Genomic DNA, 24,920 nt, shown 5'->3' on the forward strand with positions numbered 1-24,920 from the left:
AAAAAAGTCTATAACCCAAAATCCGCTGGTTAATGAACTCTTACTGTCACACGCTGTCAGTCAGTAAGGCAGCGCTGTCTGTGACTGTGATTTAGTAGGCAGTATTTGCACCTCCACCATGACTGTCTCCACATAGCACGGTGTCTTGGGCATCTCCTTACACTTGGTGAAAACTTCAGGTGTTGCAGTTACAAAAGTGCAGAAGAACCTTGAGGACCCTGCGGGATTCTGCTCCCAGGCAGTCCGACTCTTCCAAGTGGATGACAGAGGATGGGATCTTGGTGCTGCGAACTCTAGAACACATCTAGGACCGTAGGAGGTCGGCGATCTCTGCCTTTATGCCGTTCTTACACTCTAGAGTTGTTTGTCACCGCTATACCAGGACTAGATGTGCCGCCGCGCCTCCTCTGTGCCGCAGGTACCGGCTGTTTGTACCCCGTAAGCTTCCTGCACTGGTTAATTTTTCATGTTAATTTTGTGTTTGTTACAGATCATTTGCTGCGTTGGGTTGCGGTGAGAACGGGACGCTTCCTGCACGGTTGTATTTTTATCATTAACACATTTGTGTCTGTATTTTTCCATAAAGGCGGAAACTGAAGCCATAATTATAACACGGAGCTCGGAGCTTGTTCTTCTTTTTAAAAGTGAATGCTTTCCACACCCCAGGTTTTAAAGAGTAGAGAGAGGAGAAGAGAACAAGAGCTTCACCAAGATGTCCCCTGCCGTTAACGGTATAGCCTTTAGGAACCATGTATGTTAGCCAAACCACAGTCCTGGATGTATGCTGTAATGGTTTATGGTGGAGTCACTGTGTACATACATTACTTATCCTGTGTTATATCCTGTTGTATACTCCAGAGCTGCACTCACTATTCTGCTACTAGAGTCACTGTGTTCATACATTACTTATCCTGTACTGATCCTGAATTACATCCTGTATTATACTCCAGAGCTGCAATCACTATTCTGCTGGTGGAGTCACTGTGTACATACATTACTTATCCTGTACTGATCCTGAGTTACATCCTGTTTTATACTCCAGAGCTGCACTCACTATTCTGCTGGTGGAGTCGCTGTGTACATACATTACTTATCCTGCACTGATCATGAGTTACATCCTATATTATACTCCAGAGCTGCACTCACTATTCTGCTGGTGGAATCACTATGTACATACATTACTTATCCTGTACTGATCCTAAATTACATCCTGTATTATACTCCAGAGCAGCACTCACTATTCTGCTGGTGGAGTCACTGTGTACATACATTACTGATCCTGTACTGACCTTAGTTATATCCTGTATTATACTCCAGAGCTGCACTCACTATTCTGCTGGTGGAGTTTTTGTGTACATACATTACTTATCCTGTACTGATCCTGAGTTACATCCTGTACTATCCTCCAGAGCTGCACTCACTATTCTGCTGGTGGAGTCACTGTGTACATACATTACTTATCCTGTACTGTTCCTGCATTACATTCTGTATTATACTCTAGAGCTGCACTTGCAACATGCGACAAGCAGGAAGAGTCCTGCACTCTCTGAGCGGTGTCATTCTCCCCCCTGCTTCTCCCTCTCTCTCTCCACTGTCTCTCATCCTTCCCCGCCTCTCAACATTTTTATAATTATCTACTATGCCACACATCAGAGGAATCAGGTAGTAATCCAGCCTAGTCCATTCAGGTACCTTAGAATCATGTTAGAATGGTATAGTTACATCCTGTATTATACTCCAGAGCTGCACTCACTATTCTGCTGGTGGAGTCACAATATTTATCCTGTACTGATCCAGAGTTCCATCCTGTATTATACTCCAGAGCTGCACTCACTATTCTGCTGGTGGAGTCACTGCCTACATACATTACTTGTATACTGCTCCTGCCTTGTCCTTCTGGGGACTCTCCCACTATGTACATCTCAGTCTGTGACCTCCTATAATATTAGCACACTTGTGATATAAGATACTCTGTGCTGCTGCAGGTTATTATTGGATGTTCCTGCACCTGAAGGGAGTCCAGGAGGGGTACGAAGAAGAATGAACGCAGAGAGGAAAGTTTCCCAAAATAATTACTTATTATGCATAGTCCTGTACAGCGTGCCTCTGGTAGTCAGAGCAGTGGTGCGGCTATCCCTGTTTCTCCAGGACTGGAGGGTCGCTTGAAGTGCCTGCATTATTACCTGCTCCTCCAGTGTAGTGTGGGACGAGGCTACCTTGGGGGGCTACCGGTAGTTGGACGGCAGCCTTCAGTTAGAGATCATAAAAAACCTAAACCACCACAGCACCTGCAGACTATCACAGCCCTGAGTCTGCAGAGCATCCCATTCTGCTCTCTGTGCATATTAAACCTTCAAGTCTTAAAAGCGCAAAAATGTTAAAAAACACCTTTTATTGTAAACAATCACCTATTAAATAAAATCTAATCCTGAAAACAATTTCTCGGGGTATAAAATGTGAATCTACTGTAGTTTCCGGCAGCTGGATCCCGCACAAAGGCAAGGACCTTATGAGGAGAGTGTGATCTGCATCCTCACCACTAGGGGGACACAGCTTATCAGATGGAAAGCTATCAGCTGCAGTGAATGAATGCTGGAAGATGCGGGGGCCATGGCTGCTGCCCTGTGTAGTGTGGTACCCCCCCTCCTGGTAAGGTCTCTCATCTGAACAGCCCCTTGGCTTTCCTCTTCTTGGCCTTGGATACTAAGATTGGGGGGCGCTGTGTCAGTGAGAGGACGTCCTCTGGAGGCTCCTGTGGAAGACAAGATGTAGAGCAGGTCTTAAGTACAAGTCATATGTGGATATAGGAGGGATCAATGCGTCCCACCGGACTAGAGCTTCTGATGAGGAGAGCGTAGATCGAGAACAGAAGCAGCTTTTATTGCGAAAAGTTCTGTAATTTTCTAATATAACTTGTTTCAATTTCAAGAGTTCTGCTTGCTGTCAGTGAATGGGACCAATCTTGTTTGAAACTGGGTGTACAGGTGTATGGGGCAATGGGGATTGGCCAACAGATATTGAAGGTAGCCATAGTAGCTATATCACTTCTTAAAGGGGTTGTACCAAAATAGATGTTTATCACATCTACCCATAGGGTAAGTGATAAAACTCTGATCGGTGAGAGGTGAAGGGGCCACTGCTGAGAACAGGGGGCCCATGTCCTTCTTTCCTTTTTACTGCAAGCTCTTTGCACCCCCACAGCGGGAAGAAAATTGAAAGGAGCAGCGATCATACATGCATGGCGCCACGCCATTAGAAGGGCATTACGGCCTTTTTAGCTTTTGACCTCTTCCCTGGATAAGTCATTGGTAGTTGATAGATGGGGGTCTGCTACTCAGGAGCCCTATCCATCAGCTTATCGTCCGTCCTGCTGAACTCTGCAGCGGGCTGTGCTTGGTCATCAATTGGTCAGAGGGAACACGGGGAGTGCTGGCTTTACTCCTATTGAAATCAATGGGAATGAAGTTGGCGCTCTCCCGACTTTCGATGACCACGTCCAGCCCCCTGCAGAATGCAGCAGGACGGACGATCAGCTGATGGATAGGGGGTCCTGAGTGGTAGACCCCTGTTCATCATCTACTGATGACTTATTCAGGGGATAGGTCAGTAGTCAAAAAGACTGAAATACCCCTTTAATTCTCTATGGCACTGCTCCATTCGACCCCCATGTTATTAATGGTGAATGAGGTAGAGAGAAGAGGGGGACACAGGACCCTCGTTCTCGGGATCGGTCCGCTGAGACGCCCACTGATCAGGCTTTTATCACCAATCCTATGGATAGATGATAAAAGTTAATTTCGGTACAACCCCTTTAATGGACCTGGACTACTTTAAAGAAACCCGCAGTTCTTGAGCATGGAGAAGTTCGCTCCTTGTCGCTGTCTTAGCTCCTGAGCGCAGCGACCTGACTGGTCAAATACAGTAAGCTCAGGAGGTCACAAGACAGTAGTGGGCATCAGATCAAAGGATCTCCTGGGTCACAGTGTTCCCTGGAACCAGCAGAGCAAAAACCTCGCAGCTTCTCCCCCATCTGTGCATTCACCTTCCCTTTGAAAGTTTCCAAAAGTGCACTGCAACAGTAGTCACGCTGATGACATCATGCAATGACATCACAGGTGGAAGGAGGACAGCCGGAGCTGTCAGTAAGCCGGATATACAACATACTGCTGTATGATTGCACTATAAATCCTGCTGTTTGAGGAGAGAGGTGAGGATGAGCTGCTCCGAGGAACTGGAAATACAGTGCAAGGAGATAGCGAGTCGTCCTCAAGGTCACAGGAAGCTGCCGGATGCAGCTCAGGATTTTATAGGCCCGACCTGAAAAGAATGGATTACAGCCAAAATTAAAGTGAAAGATCATCTGTAAACATCTTCTCGTCTCACCAGCATCTCAATGACACGTGAGAAGATGTTTAAAGGTAAACCGTCACTTTAAATGTTTCAGTACTCCTACTCCATTCACAGCTAGAGCTGCATTTAATATTCTGTTTCTTTCATTCCTATGCTGATTCAGTGTCTACTTAGTGCATGCTCTGCTGTAGTGCATTGTGGGAGTTATTGTGTTTGCGGAGTAGACTTATATAGTAGTATTCTGCCGCCCGGCGTCTGGGCTAACTCAACCCACCTGAGTCTGTCCACTGTCCACGTCTTGCTGAGCTGTTGAAGGGTCTGTCATGGCAAAAGCGCAGCTGTTACTTTCATGCGACTGTTCCAACAGCGGACAAGCTCCATCACCTGCATCTAATGACAATATAGATCATCTCCATACAGTATCGCTCATAGGGGTGATCATGCAGAAAGTAACAAGCTAATGAGCAATTAGCATATATTTAAAGGGAACCTGTTGCCAGAAAAAGCTATTACAATTTTCTCCAGCATGTGCAGTGTGACGGTGAAGTCGTGGTGTATACATGTCACTGACTTCACCATCACACTGCACGTGCGGGCTTGTTTCTAGGATGCATTGGTGGGTAGATTTCTTGCATGTGTTTTATATTGTATGGGGTATTTATATACAATTATCTTCTGATATCATTATACTGTTATATATACATCTCCCTTGTTTCGACTCAGGCAGGCTGGGGTCCCACTGATTTCAATAGGAGCTGTGCCTGCAATTACGAGTGCCAGCCACTACACAGGGGTCCAAGCAGTGCTTCCACTCTGACCCGATGCATCCCGGTGGGCACTACCAGATTAATCATATTCATATGGACTATATTCTTGCACTAGTTCTGTCTAAGTCATTGGAACGGGTTCCTTCACATATGACTGTTTTTTCACTTGGTTTGAGTTGAAAATATCGCTCCTGGTCCTATTTTCGTGCAAATCACAATATGCGATGCCCGCACAGCACACAGATGGGGTTGGCCATTAGTTATGTCAGGCACAGCTTGCTCTCGGCTGTGAGAATATAGGGCATGCTGCGTTTTTTTATACATGCTTGAAAAGAACACCGGCATGAGTGGCCCAATAGAAATCAATAGGCTTTTAGCACCATAACTTACGCACGCGACATACGCCCATGTGAGCCCTAATGGCGTACATCTCCCAGGGTGTCTGGGAGACTCCCAGGGAAGAGGAGATCTCCCAGACTCCTGCTAGAGCCAGCAAATCCTCAGGTTGCTCTACATACGTACGTTCTCCACTCCTGGGTGCCACCGCAGCAACATGAGGGCGCCGTCTGCGGTGCTAACCGGGAGTGGGGGGGCAACACACAACAGGAAGAGGTACGCAGCTGAATGACTGCTTGCAGGTGTGTAGGGGGTAGGTTGAGGTCAGGGGTCTAAAAAACAAGAGGGGGAAATGGCCTGGGGTCTGTAAACGGGTGGGGCTCTAGTACCCTGTTGTACCACCTCTAGCTTGGATACAAGATGTGATACAGGTGGGCATGGAGGCTCTGGTACCCTGTTGTACCACCTCAAGCTTGCATACAAGATGTGATACAGGTGGGCATGGAGGCTCTAGTACCCTGTTATACCACCTCTAGCTTGAATACAAGATGTGATACGGGTGGGCATAGAGGCTCTAGTACCCTGTTGTACCGCCTCTAGTTTGGATAAAAGATGTGATACGGGTGGGCATGGAGGCTCTAGTACCCTGTTGTATCACTTCTAGCTTGGATACAAGATGTGATACAGGTGGGCATGGAGGCTCTAGTACCCTGTTGTATCCAAGCTAGAAGTGGTACAAGATGTGATACAGGCAGACATGGGGGCTCTAGTACCCTGTTGTACTGCCTCTAGCTTGGATACAAGATGTGATACAGGGGGCATGGAGGCTCTAGTACCCTGTTGTACCACTTCTAGCTTGAATACAAGATGTGATACAGGCAGGCATGGAGGCTCTAGTACCCTGTTGTACCGCCTCTAGCTTGGATACAAGATGTGATACGGGCAGGCATGGAGGCTCTAGTACCCTGTTGTACCGCCTTTAGCTTGGATACAAGATGTGATACAGGCGGGCATGGAGGCTCTAGTACCCTGTTGTACCGCCTCTAGTTTGGATAAAAGATGTGATACGGGTGAGCATGGAGGCTCTAGTACCCTGTTGTACCACCTCAAGCTTGGATACAAGATGTGATACAGGTGGGCATGGAGGCTCTAGTACCCTGTTGTAACGCCTCTAGCTTGAATACAAGATGTGATACGGGTGGGCATGGAGGCTCTAGTACCCTGTTGTACCGCCTCTAGCTTGGATACAAGATTGATACAGGTGGGCTTGGAGGCTCTAATACCCTGTTGTCCTGCCTCTAGTTTGGTTACAAGATGTGATATAGGTGGGCATGGAGGCTCTAGTACCCTGTTGTAACGCCTCTAGCTTGAATACAAGATGTGATACGGGTGGGCATGGAGGCTCTAGTACCCTGTTGTACCGCCTCTAGCTTGGATACAAGATTGATACAGGTGGGCTTGGAGGCTCTAATACCCTGTTGTCCTGCCTCTAGTTTGGTTGCAAGATGTGATATAGGTGGGCATGGAGGCTCTAGTACCCTGTTGTACCACTTCTAGCTTGGATACAAGATGTGATACAGGAGGGCATGGAAGCTATAGTACTCTGTTGTACCACCTCTAGTTTGGATACAAGATGTGATACGGATGGTCATGGAGGCTCTAGTACTCTGTTATACCGCCTCTAGCTTAGATACCAGATGTGATACGGGCGACCATGGAGGGAGGCTCTAGTACAGTGTTGTACCGCCTCTAGCTTGGATACAAGATGTGATACAGGCGGGCATGGAGACTCTAGTACCCTGTTGTACTGCCTCTAGCTTGGCTACAAGATGTGATACTGGTAGGCATGGAGGCATACAGGTTCCGTGTGGTATCCTGCGGCATATCTGTGCACATTTGCTGTAAATGAGCCTCTAGTTTAGATTGTGCAAAGTCATAGACTGTGGAAGTTGGCATCCCAGATGGTCCCATACATGTTCTATTGACAATAAATCAGATGACCGGGCAGTCACGGAAGTGTGACAATGTTGTGGGGGCTCCTGTGACCCCCTTGTGTGTGCGGCCGAGCATTATCCTGCTGCCTCTTGGAAGCCGCCATGAGAGGATGTAGGATGTCCTGAACATATCACTGAGCTGTCATTGTCCTTCGTACCACTACTAGGGGGACCAACTATCGTTGCCTCCTAGACCATCACACCAGCAGGGGGCAGTCTGCCGCTCCATAGCAAAGGCAGGATTGAAGCGCTCACCGCGAGGTCTTCAGACACAAACACGGCCGTCATCGGTGACCAAACTAAACCTGGATTCATCGCTGAAGACAACTTGGCTTCATTCCATAGCGTCCAGTTTCGTTGGTCATGAAAATGTAGGTGACGCTGGCTCTCAAAAGCTGTACACGTAATGCACACCGAGAGACCAAATGTCATGAGTTTCAAGTGTTTGGGAATGGTTCTGGCAGACACAGGGGTGAAACGATGGCGTCACCTGTCTCTGGATCGCGGACAATGAAACAGTTGGAGCTGTTCGTGCTTGTTGGACAATCAGATGCTCCTCCACTGGTGGTCAGTCAGGGCGTCCTGAGCCCGGTCACCTTGTGTGCCCTCACACATCCACTGGCTCCAACACCCCCTTCCAGTCTGGTCAGAATGTCCGGTGGGGGATAACTCATCAATACGACCATCCAGCTTCTCACATCCCAATAATGCGCCCCTCTCAGACTCTGGTAACGGGGTGAAATCTCTTCTCTGCGTCGTAGGGCGCGTTTAGTGGTCAACAAGCTCTACACAAGCGGAAGAAGAGGTCACTACACACAAGGAGCCTCCGAGAGCCTCTTATAGGCCAAGGGGGAACCACTTTTAGGGCCTTAGGTGACAAGACCGTTCATAATCTTTGAAAATTCCTGGAGAACAGTAGAAGTCCCAGAACATTAGAAAAGGGCAAATGTTGCCTCCATCTTCAAAAAAAGGGAAGAAGGTGGATCGAGGAAACTACAGGCCTGTGAGCCTGACCAGGAAAGATCTTTGGACAAATTATTAAACAGCATGTATGCAAGTACTTGGATGAAAATGTAGTAATTAACCAAAGCCAGGATGGGTTTGTAACAAACAAGTCATGCCAGATGAATCGACTTGGTTGATCAGGGAAATGCGGTTGACTTTAGTAAAGCATTTGACAAAGTATCTATACATCTCTATACTTATTGAAAAAATGACCAAATATATGATTGACAAGGCAACTGTTAGGTGGATTCACAAGTGGCTGAGTGATCGTACTCAAAGAGTGGCCATAAATGGCTGCACATCCAAGTGGAAGAATGTATCAAGTGGGGTACCACAAGGCTCTGTCCTAGGCCAAGTGTCGGTCAACATCTTTATAACTGATCCGGAGGAGGGAATTGATAGGAAACTGATGAAATTTGCCGACAACGCAAAGCTAGGAGGGATAGCTAACACTAGGGAAGAGAGAGAGTATTCAAGAAGATATAGAAAAGCTTGCACAGTGGGAAGCGACTAACAGAATGATATTTAACAAGGAGAAATGCAATGTCCTACATCTGGGCAAGAAAAATGAAGAAAGCACAGAGTCAACAATGTGATGCAGCAGCCAAAAAGGCAAACACAATTCTGGGATGTATTAGGAGAAGCATAGAGTCTAGATCACGTGAGGTAATTATCCCCTTCTACTCTTCCTTAGGCCTCCTTCCCATGAACGGATTTCCGCCGCGTAATTCGCGGCGGAAATCCGCTGCGTTGGCCGCAGCTATTAGGTTCCACTGAACCTAATAGCTCAGTGCTCACGGTGTGAATTCACCCGTCCTCACCCGCGGCATGCTCTATTTGCCGCGGGTGTACGTGCGGACGGCTTCCATTGCAGTCAATGGAAGCTGTCTGTTCACGCTATCTTCCACTGTAGCACAACGGAAGATAGGGTGAAAACGCTTCCCCGCCCACGGCCGCCACGTCATGTGACGCAGTGGGCGTGTCACATGACGCGGCGGCCGTGGACGGGGAAGCGTCATGCCGGAGCGAGGACTCCGGATCCGCAGGTAAGTATGGGGTCTCCTGGGGGGCGCCGTGACGGGCTCCGCCACGGAATTTCGCGGCAGAGCCCGTCACAGCCGTGTTCAGCCGGCCTTAGTCAGACCTCATCTGGAATACTGTGTCCAGTTCTGAGCACCCCACTTTTAAAGACATAGACAAACTGGAGCAAGTTCAGAGAAGAGGGGCTGGACCCGATGACCCTGGAAGTCCCTTCCAACTCTACCATTCTATGATCTAATCCCACATGAGCAGTGTGTAATGTCTTAAGGCCCATTTACACACAACGATTATCGATCAAAATTCGTTCAAACGATGTCTTTTGAGCAATAATCATTGCGTGTAAATGCTACCACTGTTTGCTCTTTGGACGAACAATGATTTTTAGTTCAGCATAAAAACCATCGTTCTGCCGGCTAGCTAATAGCAAGGACAGTACACTCTGATTCTCTGCAAACAGCGAAGGGAGCTTCATTTAAATGCAAATTAAGCTGATAAGCTACTAATAGGAACTAGTGCCCATTAGTAACTATGCAAAATGATCGCTCAAAACTGTCTTTTGAACGAATTTTGAGCGATCATCTGCGTGTAAATGGGGCTTTAGACTACCGATGCTTGGTGCACCAGGTAGCCTAAGACGCAGTGCAGCCATCTTGGATCACTGGAGAGGGAGCGGCGGATTGATGACTGTGTAAAGTAAAAAAAAGCCCCCTGTAATATAACCTCAGGACGAGGGTCGCTTTGATTCACCCCTTCCTCTTACTTGTGGCTTTTGGCTCCTGCTGCTCTTGAAGGAGGATCACGTCGCTGTATAACTGCTGCAGCCGCTCGCTGAGCCCCGACGATCCGCACGGCTCTGGGATAGTCTGAAACAACATAATATGGAAATATGAGAACATGAAGTAGCAAATTGGATTGGAGCAATCAGGGAATGTGGGGCAGAGGAGCTAGCGATCTAATTCCCACATAAAGACATACATACCCACTAGACATGCTAAAAGCCAAATAGCCTAATGATATTATTTGGTTTTGATAGGAAGCCAAGTTATCTGGAATAACTCAGAGAAACCGAGGAAGAGCATGGAAATCTTTGGTACAGCTTCACTTGGTTGATTTCAAGACAGGGCCTACAGGTAGAAATAACCATAGAGTCAGGGTAAGCTCTCCACTGCTGCCAGGAGAGAGTACTTACCACTGAGCCAGCAGAGCACCCTCAGCGCTTTACAGAGCCAGTACTAACCACTGAGCCAGTGGAGAAGCTCCAGTACTCTAAAATACCTGTCTAACCTCCGAGCCAATGGAGGTGCCCTAGCTCTGCCAGAAGATAGTACTAAGCACTGAGTCAGTGAAGCAGCTCCAGTGCTGCCAGGAAACAGTATTTAAGCACTGAGCTACCAGAAGAGCTCCAGTGCTGCTAGGAGACCTTACTAACCACTAAGCCAGCAGAAGAGCCAAAGTCTTTCAATGAGCCATTCTTAACCACTGAGCAACTGAAGGAGCCCTAATATTAGTACTAAGCACTGCACCAGCACAGGACCCCCAGTGCTGCTGGAGATAGCACTAAGCACTGAGCCAGTGGAGGAGTTGCAGTGCTAACACCTCAGTGCTCAGCAGAGGAGCCTCAGTGATTCAAAGAGCCAGTCCTAACCACTGAGCCAAGAGAGGAGCCCCAGTGCTTCACAGAGCCAGTCCTAACCACTGACATAGCGGAGGAGCCCCAGTACTGCCAGGAAACAGTACTGCGCACCAAGCCAGTGGATGAGTTCCAGTACTGATAGGATACAGTACTACTAACCACTGAGTCCCTGGAGGAGCCCTAGTACTGCCAGGAGACAGTACTAAGCACTGAGCCAGTGGAGGAGCCCCAGTGCTACCAGGAGACAGTATTAATCACTGAGCCGGTGAAGGAGCTCCAATACTACCAGGAAACAGTACTAAGCACTGAGCCAGAAGAGGAGCCCTAGTGCTACCGGGGACAGTACTAATCACTGAGCTGGTGAAGGACCCCCAGTGCTACCAGGAGACAGTACTAACCACTGAGCCAGTAGAGGAGCTCCAGTGCTACCAGGAGACAGTATTGAGCACTGAGCCAGAAGAGGACGCCCAGTGCTTTCAAAGAGCCAGTCCACAATGAGACAACAATTGACACAGGATAAGGGCACCAGAGCTACAAAGAAGCAGCACAAAGCATTGAACCCACACAATCGCTCTTGTTCTACCAGATGGCAATACCACTGAGCCAGCAGAAGGCCCCACTGCAGCAAGAAAGTTATACTAACCACTGAGCAGGGGAAGGGTCCCAGTACAAGTACCACGTATTAACCACTGAGGCAGTGGAGGAGGCCCTGTGCTGGTTTACTGTTCCTGAAAAAGATGTGAGAAAACCAACATGGCGGCCATAACTAGGATAAGCGGAGCCGGCACTGATACATTGTATTTTCTATCTGTATACCCGTGCCTGGGAAGTGACAGATACTGTAGCTGGACAAGGCCACACAGGATACTGGAATGTGGAGTCTTAAGGTGCCAGAAACATTAGATTACTTGGCCGGACATGTAAGTTATATACTGCAGCAGAAGAGAAGAGCCGCGGCCAGGTGACCTCTGGTGCCGCTTATCTCCCAGGGAGCCAAAAAGGTATAAATCAAGAGATACCCATCATATGTGATTCAAGTTTACCTCCGCACCAGTGAGGGTCCACACTGTCCTACAGACAAGTCAAAATCTTAACACAAAACCACAACCGACCGTAAAATGTAGCGACATTCAGTAATCATGGCAGGACACCCTTTAGGGACCATGAACTATTACTGATGTCTACGGCTTTGTGTTCAGGATCCTCGGTGATTGGGGAAGGAAGATAACGCCGCTTGGATGTTTCCTTCGACATTCTGCTACAAACAAGGACTCAAGGCTGTACAAAAGACGTAATAAAGGCTGATAATGCAGAAGGCTGGAGGGGTCTGTAGGATTACGGCTCGGTCTGTACACAGGGCTTTATGTGGAGCTGCCCTTTAAGAGGAAACATGATACTTTCTTCTCTATTCACATCATCATTCAAAACTCTGCTTGCTTTCCAGTTCCAGAGTGCAATGCATTGCGGGAGTCCAGAGAATAAGGGGATAGGTAAGTTGGCAGAGGATATAACCTTCAGGTTAACTGCAGCCACATTGCTGGTAACTACAAAGGTTCTACCAGAATCAACTTTAATCACTACCTATAGAAACATCTGATTGTGGGGGTCTGGCCACTGACAACCCCCACCAATCTTGAGAAAGGGGGTCCCATATTCCCCTTTTCTCATACGGAGCGGTCACTTCTCCCAACCTTAGTGATGTCAGATTCAATGGAGCGGTGACAGCGCATGCCCCACCGCCCGTTCATTACAACGGGGGCTGATTGGAAATAGCCGAGCGCTTGTACTCTGCTACGCTATATCCGGCGGTCCCGCTGAAAGGAGTGAAGCAGTACTGCGCATGCGTGACCGCTGATCTATTCATTCACCTCCTCATTGTAGGGGGTTCAGCAACTCCACAGTAAGGGACACAGGACCCGTTCTCAAAATCGATGGTGGTCTCATCGGTGAGACCCCTACTGATCAGACTTCTATCACCTATACTACGGATAGGTGATAAAAGTTAATTCTGATCCAACCCCTTTAAGCTTTGGATGTAAATGGAAAAGAAACAGGGTTACCATTAGGACACACTTATGACTGCCGACTCCACTAGTAGTCAGAGATCGACCCCCGTTACCTCATAAGCTGTTGCTTTGTCCTTCCCCCATACTTTACACTGCAGCTCTGCTCATTCAGATTGGTTGTTGTATATAAGCACAGGTTCAGCAGGACGTCATACATGGATGTTAGACTACATCAAGGGCAGAATAATTAGGAAGGACAAGTAAAGGTCCATTTATACGGGACGACCATCGGGTACCTAACTGCCCAACAGCCGCCCCAAAGATTATGGCTCCTGTGCTTTCACTCTTCCAGCCGGCCGTCTCCTTTCAGGGTAAAGAGGCCATTGTTCATAGATGAACGACTGACTTTACATGGGCCGATCATCGGCATGATAAGCGAACTATTGTTTATCGCTAGCTGCGTTTACACTCAATGATTATCGTTCCGTGTAAAGGGGCTGTAATTAAAGCTGCAGTGTGTGTGTGTGTGTGTGTAATATATATATATATATATATATATATATATATATATATATATAAATGAAAAAGGATTATCCGGAAATTCTGCCTGGGGATTAAGGGGCGGAGCCTCAATAAAGAATAGAGGAGTGTAAATGAACGGGGGAGGGGCTGGAGGTCTGATGTAAGAGGAGTGCAGTGTTTTTAACCACCCATCATATGACTGCGAATGACCCAAGACTTATTTGCTGGGTTAATAAAAAATAATGGGTTCCCAGCACGTTCCAGCGGATACACTATATGATCGATGTATACAATGTATCCGCTGTAGCGTGATAAAAGCCACATTTGTGCCTCCTGGTGTTAATATTTCCCCTCTTATGTGTTGTATTTGTAACAATTGGACAAACCCAACCCAAACTTCATAGCAATGACCTGACTCCAGACATTGATCCCCCATCAGCCTGCGGTCGCTGACAACCAGTTAGATGAGTCGGAGCTGCTGCCTTCGTTGCTTTGTTACATGCACACTGCCAGATCTTTCATCATTAATATCAGGGCAGAGCAGAGAACAGCATCTACCGTTCCATTTCCCACATTAAAGCCGCCGTCTTGCACTAATGTGTCCTCTGGGCTGCATGAGAGGAGTATTTTGGGCCTTACGCTCCCCCTTCTTCCAGTATCTCTGTGCAACATTAAAATCCATCTCCGCTCTGGGCTATTTTCACCTCTGCGGGTGAGACAGCACCAGAGATTAACTCCTCCTCACCTGCAGTGCACAGCATGGTGGAGTGGAGGCGCTGACCCCGACGGGATAATATATGACATCACCTCCTATGTCGCTCCTCCGGGTCTGCACTGATTTCTCTGAACATCCAGGTAATCCTATATTAAGGCTCATTCACACTAGTTGTCTAAGGTCCACCTTGGCTTTTCGTCTCGCTGTTCCGTTTTTGGAGCAGAGACAAGATTAAGACAGAAGGAAATGGTTCGATTTTTTTTTTTTCCCCCCACCGAATTTAATTGGGTTTAAAAAAAAAAGACGCAAAATTGAAAACTTTCATTCCGTTCGTTTTTTTCCATTTTTAAGCGACGTCTGCAGCGAGATTTGTTCCATTTAGAAAACGGAAACCAAAAGGAACAGAAGCGAACTGAAAGCTCTCCGTGTGCTTCCGGTTTTTAAAATCCCATTGAAATAAATGTAGGAAAAAAATTGGATCCATTTAATTCTGTCTTTGCGCTCCAAAATCGGAACACAGAGACGGAAAGCCAATATGGAGATGAACCCCTAAGGAACGCCCCTTTTGTGCATTTTCAGCTTTTCCTCCCAACTAATCCCAGCTCCGTTCATCGCCATACGGTGACTGTCAGACCGTCATAATTGTTCATATAAGGTGCTGGAAAACTTTAAAGAATTAAGTGGAAATGGAAAAAAAATATTTCCCCATTTTTGGGAGGGTCTTGTTTCTACGGCGTTCACACTGCGCCAAAAAAGACTTGCTTACTTTATTCTGTGGGTCAGTACGATTATGAAGATAGAAAATTTATTGATTTTTTTTGCTGTACCACTTTTAAAATCAAAATTTCTATGGTAAAAATAAAATAATGTTTTTATTCTTCCATCGACAGCTGTGCTCATTTTTTGCGGATCTCCTGCAGTCTCCATGGGTACTACTATGGAGTACATATGACTTCTGATTGCATTTTATTACAATGTTTCTTGGACACAGAGTGACCAAACTAGCGGAATTCTGGCAGCGTTAATTTTTTTATTGTAATGAGGTTGCGCGACAAATAATGATAAATCAAAGTTTTATGAATGCGGTGATATGAAATATGTATGTTTTGATTTTATTATCATCTATATGGGAAAAGGTTTTTGGGACATCTGGAAGAATGACTGTCCAAAGCTGAAAAGGTGAGCGCTGCTACAGTATGAGTCCTGTGTCATGCCGTCCGTAAAAGTGTCTGGAAACCACTCATGTGTGGGGTTGTTCTTCATGCAGGGAAATGGGCTCCCTCACAGCCTAAGAACACAGCCATGAATAAAGAATGGGATCTAATCCTCTCCCAACCATCAACCATCAACCATTCAGGAGCAACTTCTCCCATCCGTCAAGCATCCAGGAGCAACTTCTCCCATCCGTCAAGCATCCAGGAGCATCTTCTCCCAACCGTCAAGCATCCAGGAGCATCTTCTCCCAACCGTCAAGCATCCAGGAGCATCTTCTCCCAACCGTCAAGCATCCAGGAGCATCTTCTCCCAACCGTCAAGCATCCAGGAGCATCTTCTCCCAACCGTCAAGCATCCAGGAGCATCTTCTCCCAACCGTCAAGCATCCAGGAGCAACTTCTCCCATCCGTCAAGCATCCAGGAGCAACTTCTCCCATCCGTCAAGCATCCAGGAGCAACTTCTCCCATCCGTCAAGCATCCAGGAGCAACTTCTCCCATCCGTCAAGCATCCAGGAGCAACTTCTCCCAACCGTCAAGCATCCAGGAGCAACTTCTCCCAACCGTCAAGCATCCAGGAGCAACTTCTCCCATCCGTCCAGCATCCAGGAGCATCTTCTCCCATCCGTCCAGCATCCAGGAGCAACTTCTCCCATCCGTCCAGCATCCAGGAGCAACTTCTCCCATCCGTCCAGCATCCAGGAGCAACTTCTCCCATCCGTCAAGCATCCAGGAGCAACTTCTCCCATCCGTCAAGCATCCAGGAGCAACTTCTCCCATCCGTCAAGCATCCAGGAGCAACTTCTCCCATCCGTCAAGCATCCAGGAGCATCTTCTCCCATCCGTCAAGCATCCAGGAGCAACTTCTCCCAACCGTCAAGCATCCAGGAGCATCTTCTCCTATCCGTCAAGCATCCAGGAGCATCTTCTCCCAACCGTCAAGCATCCAGGAGCATCTTCTCCCAACCGTCAAGCATCCAGGAGCATCTTCTCCCAACCGTCAAGCATCCAGGAGCATCTTCTCCCATCCGTCAAGCATCCAGGAGCATCTTCTCCCATCCGTCAAGCATCCAGGAGCAACTTCTCCCATCCGTCAAGCATCCAGGAGCATCTTCTCCCATCCGTCAAGCATCCAGGAGCAACTTCTCCCATCCGTCAAGCATCCAGGAGCAACTTCTCCCATCCGTCAAGCATCCAGGAGCAACTTCTCCCATCCGTCAAGCATCCAGGAGCAACTTCTCCCATCCGTCAAGCATCCAGGAGCAACTTCTCCCATCCGTTAAGCATCCAGGAGCAACTTCTCCCATCCGTCAGGCATCCAGGAGCAACTTCTCCCATCCGTCAGGCATCCAGGAGCAACTTCTCCCATCCGTCAGGCATCCAGGAGCAACTTCTCCCATCCGTCAACCATCCAGGAGCATCTTCTCCCATCCGTCAAGCATCCAGGAGCAACTTCTCCCATCCGTCAAGCATCCAGGAGCAACTTCTCCCATCCGTCAAGCATCCAGGAGCAACTTCTCCCATCCGTCAAGCATCCAGGAGCAACTTCTCCCATCCGTCAACCATCCAGGAGAAATCTAGTGATGAACAATGCTTTTTCCAACAAGATGGAGTATAATGTCACACAGCAAAGTGATAGGTAAGTGGCTCGGTGAATAAAACATTAAATATTTGGGTCCATGGCCAGGAAACTTCCCAGATCTTAATCCAGTTGAGAATCTGTGATTAATCCTCAAAAAGCAGGTGAACAAACAAAAACAGAAATTGTGATAAACTCCAAGCACTGATTTAGGCAAGAATAGTTTGCCATCAGTCAGGATTTGGCCCAGAAGCGGATATCCGGCCTGCCGGGGCGACCTGCAGCCGTCTTAAAGATAAAGGTCATCACTAGAAATAATGAGTCTTTGCCAGAACTTGATGGAATCTACATACAAAAGTAAAAAAACTTATGAAATGCTTATAATTGTACTTTAGCCACAATAGAAACATTTGGCTAAAATGTCTAAAAACACTGAAGCAGCAAACTTTGTGAAAACCGAAATTTGTGTCACCTCAAAACTTTTGGCCACAACTGTATATAAAGTATAAATAATCTTATAATATAAAATGAAAGCATTGTGGTAGATGGTGATCCAATTTTGCCTACAAGCTGCGGGGGGAGGGAGAAACCTGTTGGGCCATGTTGCCAACATGACAACCATTTTGAATAATACCATCCTGCACTCAACTCTACTTTTTCCAATGGGAAGGCAGATGTGTGATATATTAAACTGGCAGAGAATTTCACCTGAAAAACAATGGCGGGCTTTATTGTAACATAACTTTATTAGTTCTCATGTTAACACAGTGATTTTTCCTCATTACAGGCACTGTGAATGATGGTGTTATCTCAAGCAGGCCATGTTGAGATCGTCCTTATGTCAGGTGAACGTCATTGCCACAGATTTCAGCCAATGCCACCCAACCAGACCTACCTGTCACCCCTATTGAAATGAACAGAGCAAACGCGACTTGCGCTCCATTTAACTACATCACTGTGGGAGGGAGAAACCACCCACGTGAGGAGGATGGGAGAACCAAAAACCACGCTCTTAGGATCAGTTGATTGCCTCTGAATGTAATCAAGAATATTTTTATTTACTGACAGCAAGCAAAAATCTTGAAAATGGGGAGGAACTGAAGCATGAAGTATATTGAGTATATACAGTGGTTAAAGGGGCACTAAAAACTTTTTTTGAAAACTTCTCACAGTTCATAGTGACATGGCAGAGGTTTTGATCGTGGGGGAGCAGGATGCTGAGACCACCTACAATAAGGGGGCAGATGTACGGTGTCCCTACGGTTTTGACCTGAGCCTATGTACGCCCCTCCAAGCAGAGCTGAAAAGTGTTGACCGGACATAGCGCCCAGATGAGTGCTTCTGCCCCTTCATTTTAGCGATTGGCCTCAGCATCAGAACTTCGGACGCGTCACGATGACACGGTTTGCTGAGTCACATATTTGTCCGTTCACTGCAGAAATCATTCTTGGACTTTATACTGAGCTGTAAACTCGCACCCCGCTCGGACCGCATGGCATCGCCCATGCTGCTGAATCACCATTACGTGATGCCATAGCCCTCTGACCCACTGGCACCGTCCCCGTGTAGTACCGTCTGATACTCCACAATCCTCGTCACGTTTTGCTATAAATCATTTAACAAATGAACTGCTGACTCCAAGTTAAACCAGAACTGAACCCACTGAACTAAGAAATGAAAGGATCCCGAATGTTCGGTCCTGTGCCACCAAACATGACTTGGCCGCACACCGGTGGCTGCAGGAACGAGGTTGTCAGTCACCATCTTGCTCCATAGATCAGAACCCGAGGGGAGTCAAACTTCAGTAATGCCGCTTTACCAGATGGTCAGAGTATTTACCCAATGCACAACCGCCTAATGTGGCAGTTAACGCGGTTCATGTAGTGGTTAAAGCTAACCCCGTCTAAACAGTCAGCAGGAGGGAGGGGAACCTTTTCCTGCACTCCATCAGCACCCCTTGGCCCCACAATGCGATCGCAGGGAGCCAATGGGCTAGCATGGCAGCCCGGCGCCTACCAAAGGCTCACAGGGTTGCCATGCATAGATGCTTATCAAGTCCTGTCCGTGGAAAGGCTTGAAGAGCAGCATCAAAAATCACCATATACTGCAATACTGAAGTACTGCAGTATATACTACAGGCAATCAAATAATTGAAAGTTCAAGTCTTTGTGGGAACTAAATAAAAAAGATTTAAGTTTTTTTTTAACAGTAAAAAAATAAAATAGAAAAAAAATTACACACACTATATATACAATGTTTATCCTCGCTCCTGTTTTCCTCATAAAAAAATCTAAACTATTGAAAAAAAACACATATTTGGTTTTGCCAAGTACGAAAAAGTGATAAATATTAAAATATCACAATATTTATCCCGTACGGTTAGGGCCATAAGGATTAAAAAAAACCCAAAATGCCAGAATTGCAGTTTTTTTTTTTGTATCCTGGCTCCCAAAAACTTGGGGTTCTATTTTTTTTCTCGCAATGCGGGTCAAACACCATTAAACACGGCAAAACCAATTGTGGTTATTTTTTATTGCTTTTATTTTTCATGTTGAAAATAGATTTTTTTTTTTTTAAAGCTTTTGATGTCATGGAAGACCCAGATTGTAGCCACCCGGTGTGAACGTACCCTAACGGCGCATTCACATGTAGCTGATTGGGTGCAGTTTTGCCCCAAGAGCTTACAATTTAATTCCTCTACGGGCTTCTACCCACTAGCGCAATATCGCTACGTTTTTTTCAATGGGACTTAAAATTTTCGATTTTTACATTAGAAAGTCCCATTGGAAAAAATGCAGCGATATCGCAGCGTTAAATAACCACTAGTGGGAGGAAGCCCTAACACTCCCCTCAACTAATAGGGTCTTGGCTCGGCTCTCAACGAGCGCCGACTGGTACCCATGCGAAATCCCCGTCTAGTCCATAATACACCAAGTCATTAATCTTGATCTAACAAGACAGGCCCGCCCGCTCGCCACGCCAGCCCGCTGCGCTGTACACATTTATAGGGCGCTGACATTATGGATTCAGTCCCACTGTAGTCACTCTGATCCTGTGTAGTCACCTAGTCATGATTAATTAACGGTGTGTCTACAGTTAGCAGGCTGCGGCTCTGCTCCGGAGCTGTACTCTCTGGGGTCTAATAAATGATGGTTAATTATTACAGTTATTACTGTTCTGGCAAAAAAAATGCTATATTTTGTATGATTTACTATACAATTTTCTGATCCTATATGCTTCCCATTTCTCAGGATCTCTGCTTGCTGTCATTCAATAGGAACCTTCACTGCTCACTCCCATGCAATAAAGGCTGGTTACAAGATACATGGCTGGTTACAAGATAACTGCACCATAATGACCAGATCTGTATTCACAGCAAGCAGAGATCTTGAAAACTGAGGAATTGATACAAATTAATTTAATGGCAAATTCTGTAACTTATTGTACAGAGAATACGGAGAGGCCAAAGTCCGCATCGAATGCTGGTGGGATTTGCTGCAGCTTTATTCCACCCTGCAAAATCCGCATCAAATCCGCTATGTGTGAATGCAGCGTTACCTTCTCACAGGGCAGAATCGCTGCGGGCATACCGCAACGGAATACCCACGGTAATTCCACAGTAAATCCGAGGAGGTCGAATCCACGTGTAAGTGGCGCCGTTCTGTACGCTTTTATAATTGCGGAACAGCTGCAGAGTTTAAGCGCTCTCATCTGAGCCGCACCGCGGCTTGTACTGTAAACGCTGCGGAATTTGCGCAGCGATTCCGGTGGAGGAAATTCCACAGCGTTTTCTGCCTGTGTGAAGGCGGCCGTAGACTTCTGCTAGCTCTGCCCTACATGACACCCCAGCGCACATCAGGGGAGGGTCTGTCGGCACTTTGCTGACAATTTCTGAGAGCCAGAATTCTAAACGCAGCTTTGGCTGTGACTGGAGACGCGCTGAAGATTCTGCCCAATGCCTTCAGATCTTCTCCTGGTGGATTGTTGCAGCGTTATTTGTGTATCTGCTATAAATAAGTCCCCCTCGCTCTATATCCGGCGGGCTCCGCGCTCGCCGACCCCACAAGTCTAAAAATATTTTCCCAAATTTGTATTTATCCAAAACAAGAAAACAAATTGCTTAAACAAAACGTTACACGGCGTGATGCGGCCGCAGCCCCCGCGCCATCAGGCTGCAGGGTCCTGTTTGAAGTGGCCAGTGGGCGGACGACCCCGGTGGCTGGTGGGCCGCCGGCCGTCTGGGCGCAGTGCTACTGTTTACCGTAGATAAAGATCTGCCCATCAAGGTCTACCCAACACAAACTGGCCAGAAGCTCAGCGGCTCGCTGTCAGGAACGGGCGTGGATATTTATGTGCCCACCAGCAGCAAGGGAGAGGCAGCTATTTGTTACTGCCAGCAGGGGGAGACTGTATCTGCCCGTGGGCCTCCAGGCAGGTCGAGTAATGATGATCTTAAAGGGATTGTCTACATCCCTACCAAGTCCGAACTTCCAGCTTAGGTCCAACATCAGATATTATGGGCTCTCGTTGCCCGTCATGTCATCGCAGAGGGCGGGCAGTTCAGCTCATTTTAATAACTAAGCCGGCCCCTTTTTCTGTTACGGCTGTTATGGGCTGGCTTAGTTATTAAACCCGGATTATAATTAATCCCTTATACACAGGATAGGGGATAACTTGCTGATTGGGGGTCTCACTGCTGAGACACTCGCTGATCTTCAGAATGGGGGTCCCGTGTCCCCCTTTGCCTGTCACTGTGGGGGCTGATTCTGCCCCGCAGTGATGTCAGAACGCATGAAAGTGAATGGAGCGTTAAGCAGCGTCCCCTTCAGTCTCCTCCTCACAGTGGGGGGGGGGGGGGGGGTGCAGTAACTCTACAGTGAAGAGGACATGGGACCCCTGTTCTCAAGATCAGTGAGGGTCTCAATGGTGAGACCCCAATGAACAGAAAGTTATCCCCTGTCTTGTGGATATGGGATAGCTTGTAATCTTGGTACAACCCCTTTAAATTAAAGGGATTTTCCAAGCAGCACCTGCTGTCAGTGCCGGGGTGCACAGGAACAGAGCGGATGCTGCAGCTCTGACCCTTAAGTAGTGGCCAGTGCTTGTAATTGCAGGTGCAGCTCCCATTGACTTTATTGATTCTGTTCCGATCCCACTGCATCCCAGCTCTGACAGCGGACGCTGCCAGGAAAACCCCTTTAAGCAGACCCCTACAATGACATGATGGGCACAGAGAGTCCATGCCACGCGACCCGATGTCAAAAAGCTGTGCAAAAGTACATAAACAGTCATCGCTGGAACGGCCCATCTGGCATCTGCACCCAACAGGCCATCCCATGTAAAAGGGCCCTAAGATATGACATGCTGCTCTGATGGTCAGCGCTGGCGAATCAAGGCAGGTATGGAGTTCGAGACTAATGAAGAATACTAATACACGGGGTGCAGCCATCTTCACTTGTCCAGGACCGGAGGGTCACTTTAAGCCACCCTGAGCATTACCCCATTGCCTGCCCACTCAGCCGCAGGGCATTCATTCGACAAATCATGGTCTGCACTGAAAAAAGTTTTGGGAGGGGAATTGCTCTTCTTGTGACTTTTGGCTCTTGAAAGAGAAGGAATGGCGGTTTCTTCATTATACCTAATTTCACCACAAGAAGCAGTCAACAGAATGCAGCTTTGGATGCGATTGGAGTATATGACATAACTCATTTGGGAGCGGGAGGTTGTATTATGATGAGGCCGTGTGATAACCTCTAGACGTCAGCCATATTGGTTGTCAACATCACCAAACTGCCAAAAGCAGATACAACTTAACAAAACGCCTAAATAGAACTGTTAACCAGTTGACAACTCAAGAGCTTGTATTTATTGGTGCAGCTGTCAGAATTCTGAACGCAGCTCTGGATGTGACCGGAGTGTACAGGGTGTCTCAAAAGTGTGGAAACACCCATATAGAATAAAAACGGTTTGGCGGACAGTGATACGATTTTGTATATAAACTGCGGGCAAAAACCTGTTAGGTCATATCACCATAAGGACGGCCATTTTGAATCCGCCATCTTGGTTTTAACTCAATTTTTCCAATGGCAAGGTGGGTGTGTGATATATTAACAAGAAGCCCAGCGTCGTTTTTCTGATGGACTTCTCTGCTAGTTTGATATATCACACATCTACCTTGAGTTGAATCCAAGATGGCGGATTCAAAATGGCCATCATGTTGGGTTTCTCTTGCAGCTCGCATGCAAAATTGCATGATCATCTGCCAAACCGTCTTCACTCTATATGGTTCCTTCCACACTTCGGAGACACCCCGTATAGGGAAGCTGTAAAGTCAGCCATATTGTTTGTCACCCAACTTTCCCAAAAACAGCTGTAGCTGACAGCAGACGATTCAAGAGCTTATATTAACTAATGATTGCAGAAGACTTCTGAATGCAGCTCTGGGTGTAACTAGAGCATACGACACAATGTGCAATCCATTTTCAGGTGCCGGGTGGTGGTGATGCCGCCTCGGGCCTCCCCTATTGTTGTTTGCCACTTGTCGCTGCACACTTGCATTTCGGGGGATTGCAGGAATGGCCGCTCGCTCTCCGCCATAAACTCCATCACAAGCTCGCCTTTCTTCCCGGAGGGTGTCATTCCTGGCAGGCTCAGAGGCAGCAAGCAGCGATGAAGGAATCTTTCAGTGCCTACATGTTTATCTTCCTTCGGGGAGTGACTAGGTTCGGCAGGCCCGTTAGCATGCCATATACAATGTGTGCCAGGGGGCACCGTCACTGACACTCACAAGTCTGGCCATCTTCCATACATTCCATTTTGTGCCGACCCTCGACGGTAGGGAAGTGGCAGGCGAGTGGTGTAAGTGCTCCCGCGCAGGGGAAGTGAGAGCTTACTAATCAGAGCCTCCATTTCCTAAAGTAACCGTATCCTAAAGCCTGTAATATCCAGTAATCCTGGACCAGCTGCAAATCCCACCCGCCGGCAGTAAATCTCCTAATCCCAGGCATTAACTATCCTAATCGCTGCATGATGAAAAGTTTGGGAAAGTTTTCTTACATACTTTCCGCGTCCATTCCAACATCTCTGCTTGCCGTCACTGAATGGAAACATTATTTTTCTCCTATACCTCTTACACTCGCCTGGATTATGCGCAGTTCTCACAGGTGCGGCGCAGCGTACGGAGCTTTTTACGTACGGCTCAACATTTAAATCCCCAGTCACGAGACATTTTTAATCTCTGCCCCAGAAATGCTTACTTTTGGCCACATTTGCCTAAGGATTGACCCTTCTGACATTTGTTCCATGGTTCTTGTAATGTGAGGTGTACAGCTGGATGTGATCAGGTTTTGTTTTTGTTTTGTTCAGTGACAGCATGCAGAGTTTTTGAAACGTTGAGGAATTAAAACAAAAAGTATGTTAGAAAGTTGCAGACTTTTTCCTTACGGAAGGAGTAAGCTTTCTTAGCACGAAAGAATTCCAGGTCCTTGAGGTCTCCTATGTTATCAAGTCATGGTCAGCCGTAGCGATGCGCAACCCTTGTGGTCGGACAGCGCACAAGCAAAACACTTGTATGGGGGGAGAGCCCAGGCCATCAGCCTGAATCCTGTTCCCCTCTGATGTTCCTAGGTACTGCCGTTAGCTCATCGGTGCCCCCACAATACAACTGCTTAGTTCTGCTACAGTATTTTATGTGAGGAGCTTGGTTCTGGGGTTGTAGCTATGTACTGAGCTTGGTTCTGGGGTTGTAGCTACGTACTGA

The 24,920-nt window shown here is 47.3% G+C and overlaps 1 protein-coding gene across 2 annotated transcripts in view; it reads right to left on the bottom strand.

Moving 5' to 3' along the window:
* Nucleotides 1-2,375: 2,375 nt before the first annotated feature.
* Nucleotides 2,376-24,920, bottom strand: part of NHEJ1 (non-homologous end joining factor 1) — a 123,893-nt gene continuing 101,348 nt past the window's right edge. For both annotated transcript variants that reach the window (XM_066575492.1, XM_066575491.1), the window contains exons 6-8: nt 10,254-10,356; nt 4,625-4,740; nt 2,376-2,752 (exon numbers count right to left, since the gene is read on the bottom strand). In XM_066575492.1, the coding sequence (XP_066431589.1) occupies nt 2,660-2,752; nt 4,625-4,740; nt 10,254-10,356 (312 nt within the window). In that variant the 3' untranslated portion in view covers nt 2,376-2,659. The remainder of the gene's footprint in view (nt 2,753-4,624; nt 4,741-10,253; nt 10,357-24,920) is intronic.

The sequence above is a fragment of the Eleutherodactylus coqui genome, chromosome 8 (genome assembly GCF_035609145.1).
Source record: "Eleutherodactylus coqui strain aEleCoq1 chromosome 8, aEleCoq1.hap1, whole genome shotgun sequence".
Classification (NCBI taxonomy): Eukaryota; Metazoa; Chordata; class Amphibia; order Anura; family Eleutherodactylidae; genus Eleutherodactylus; species Eleutherodactylus coqui.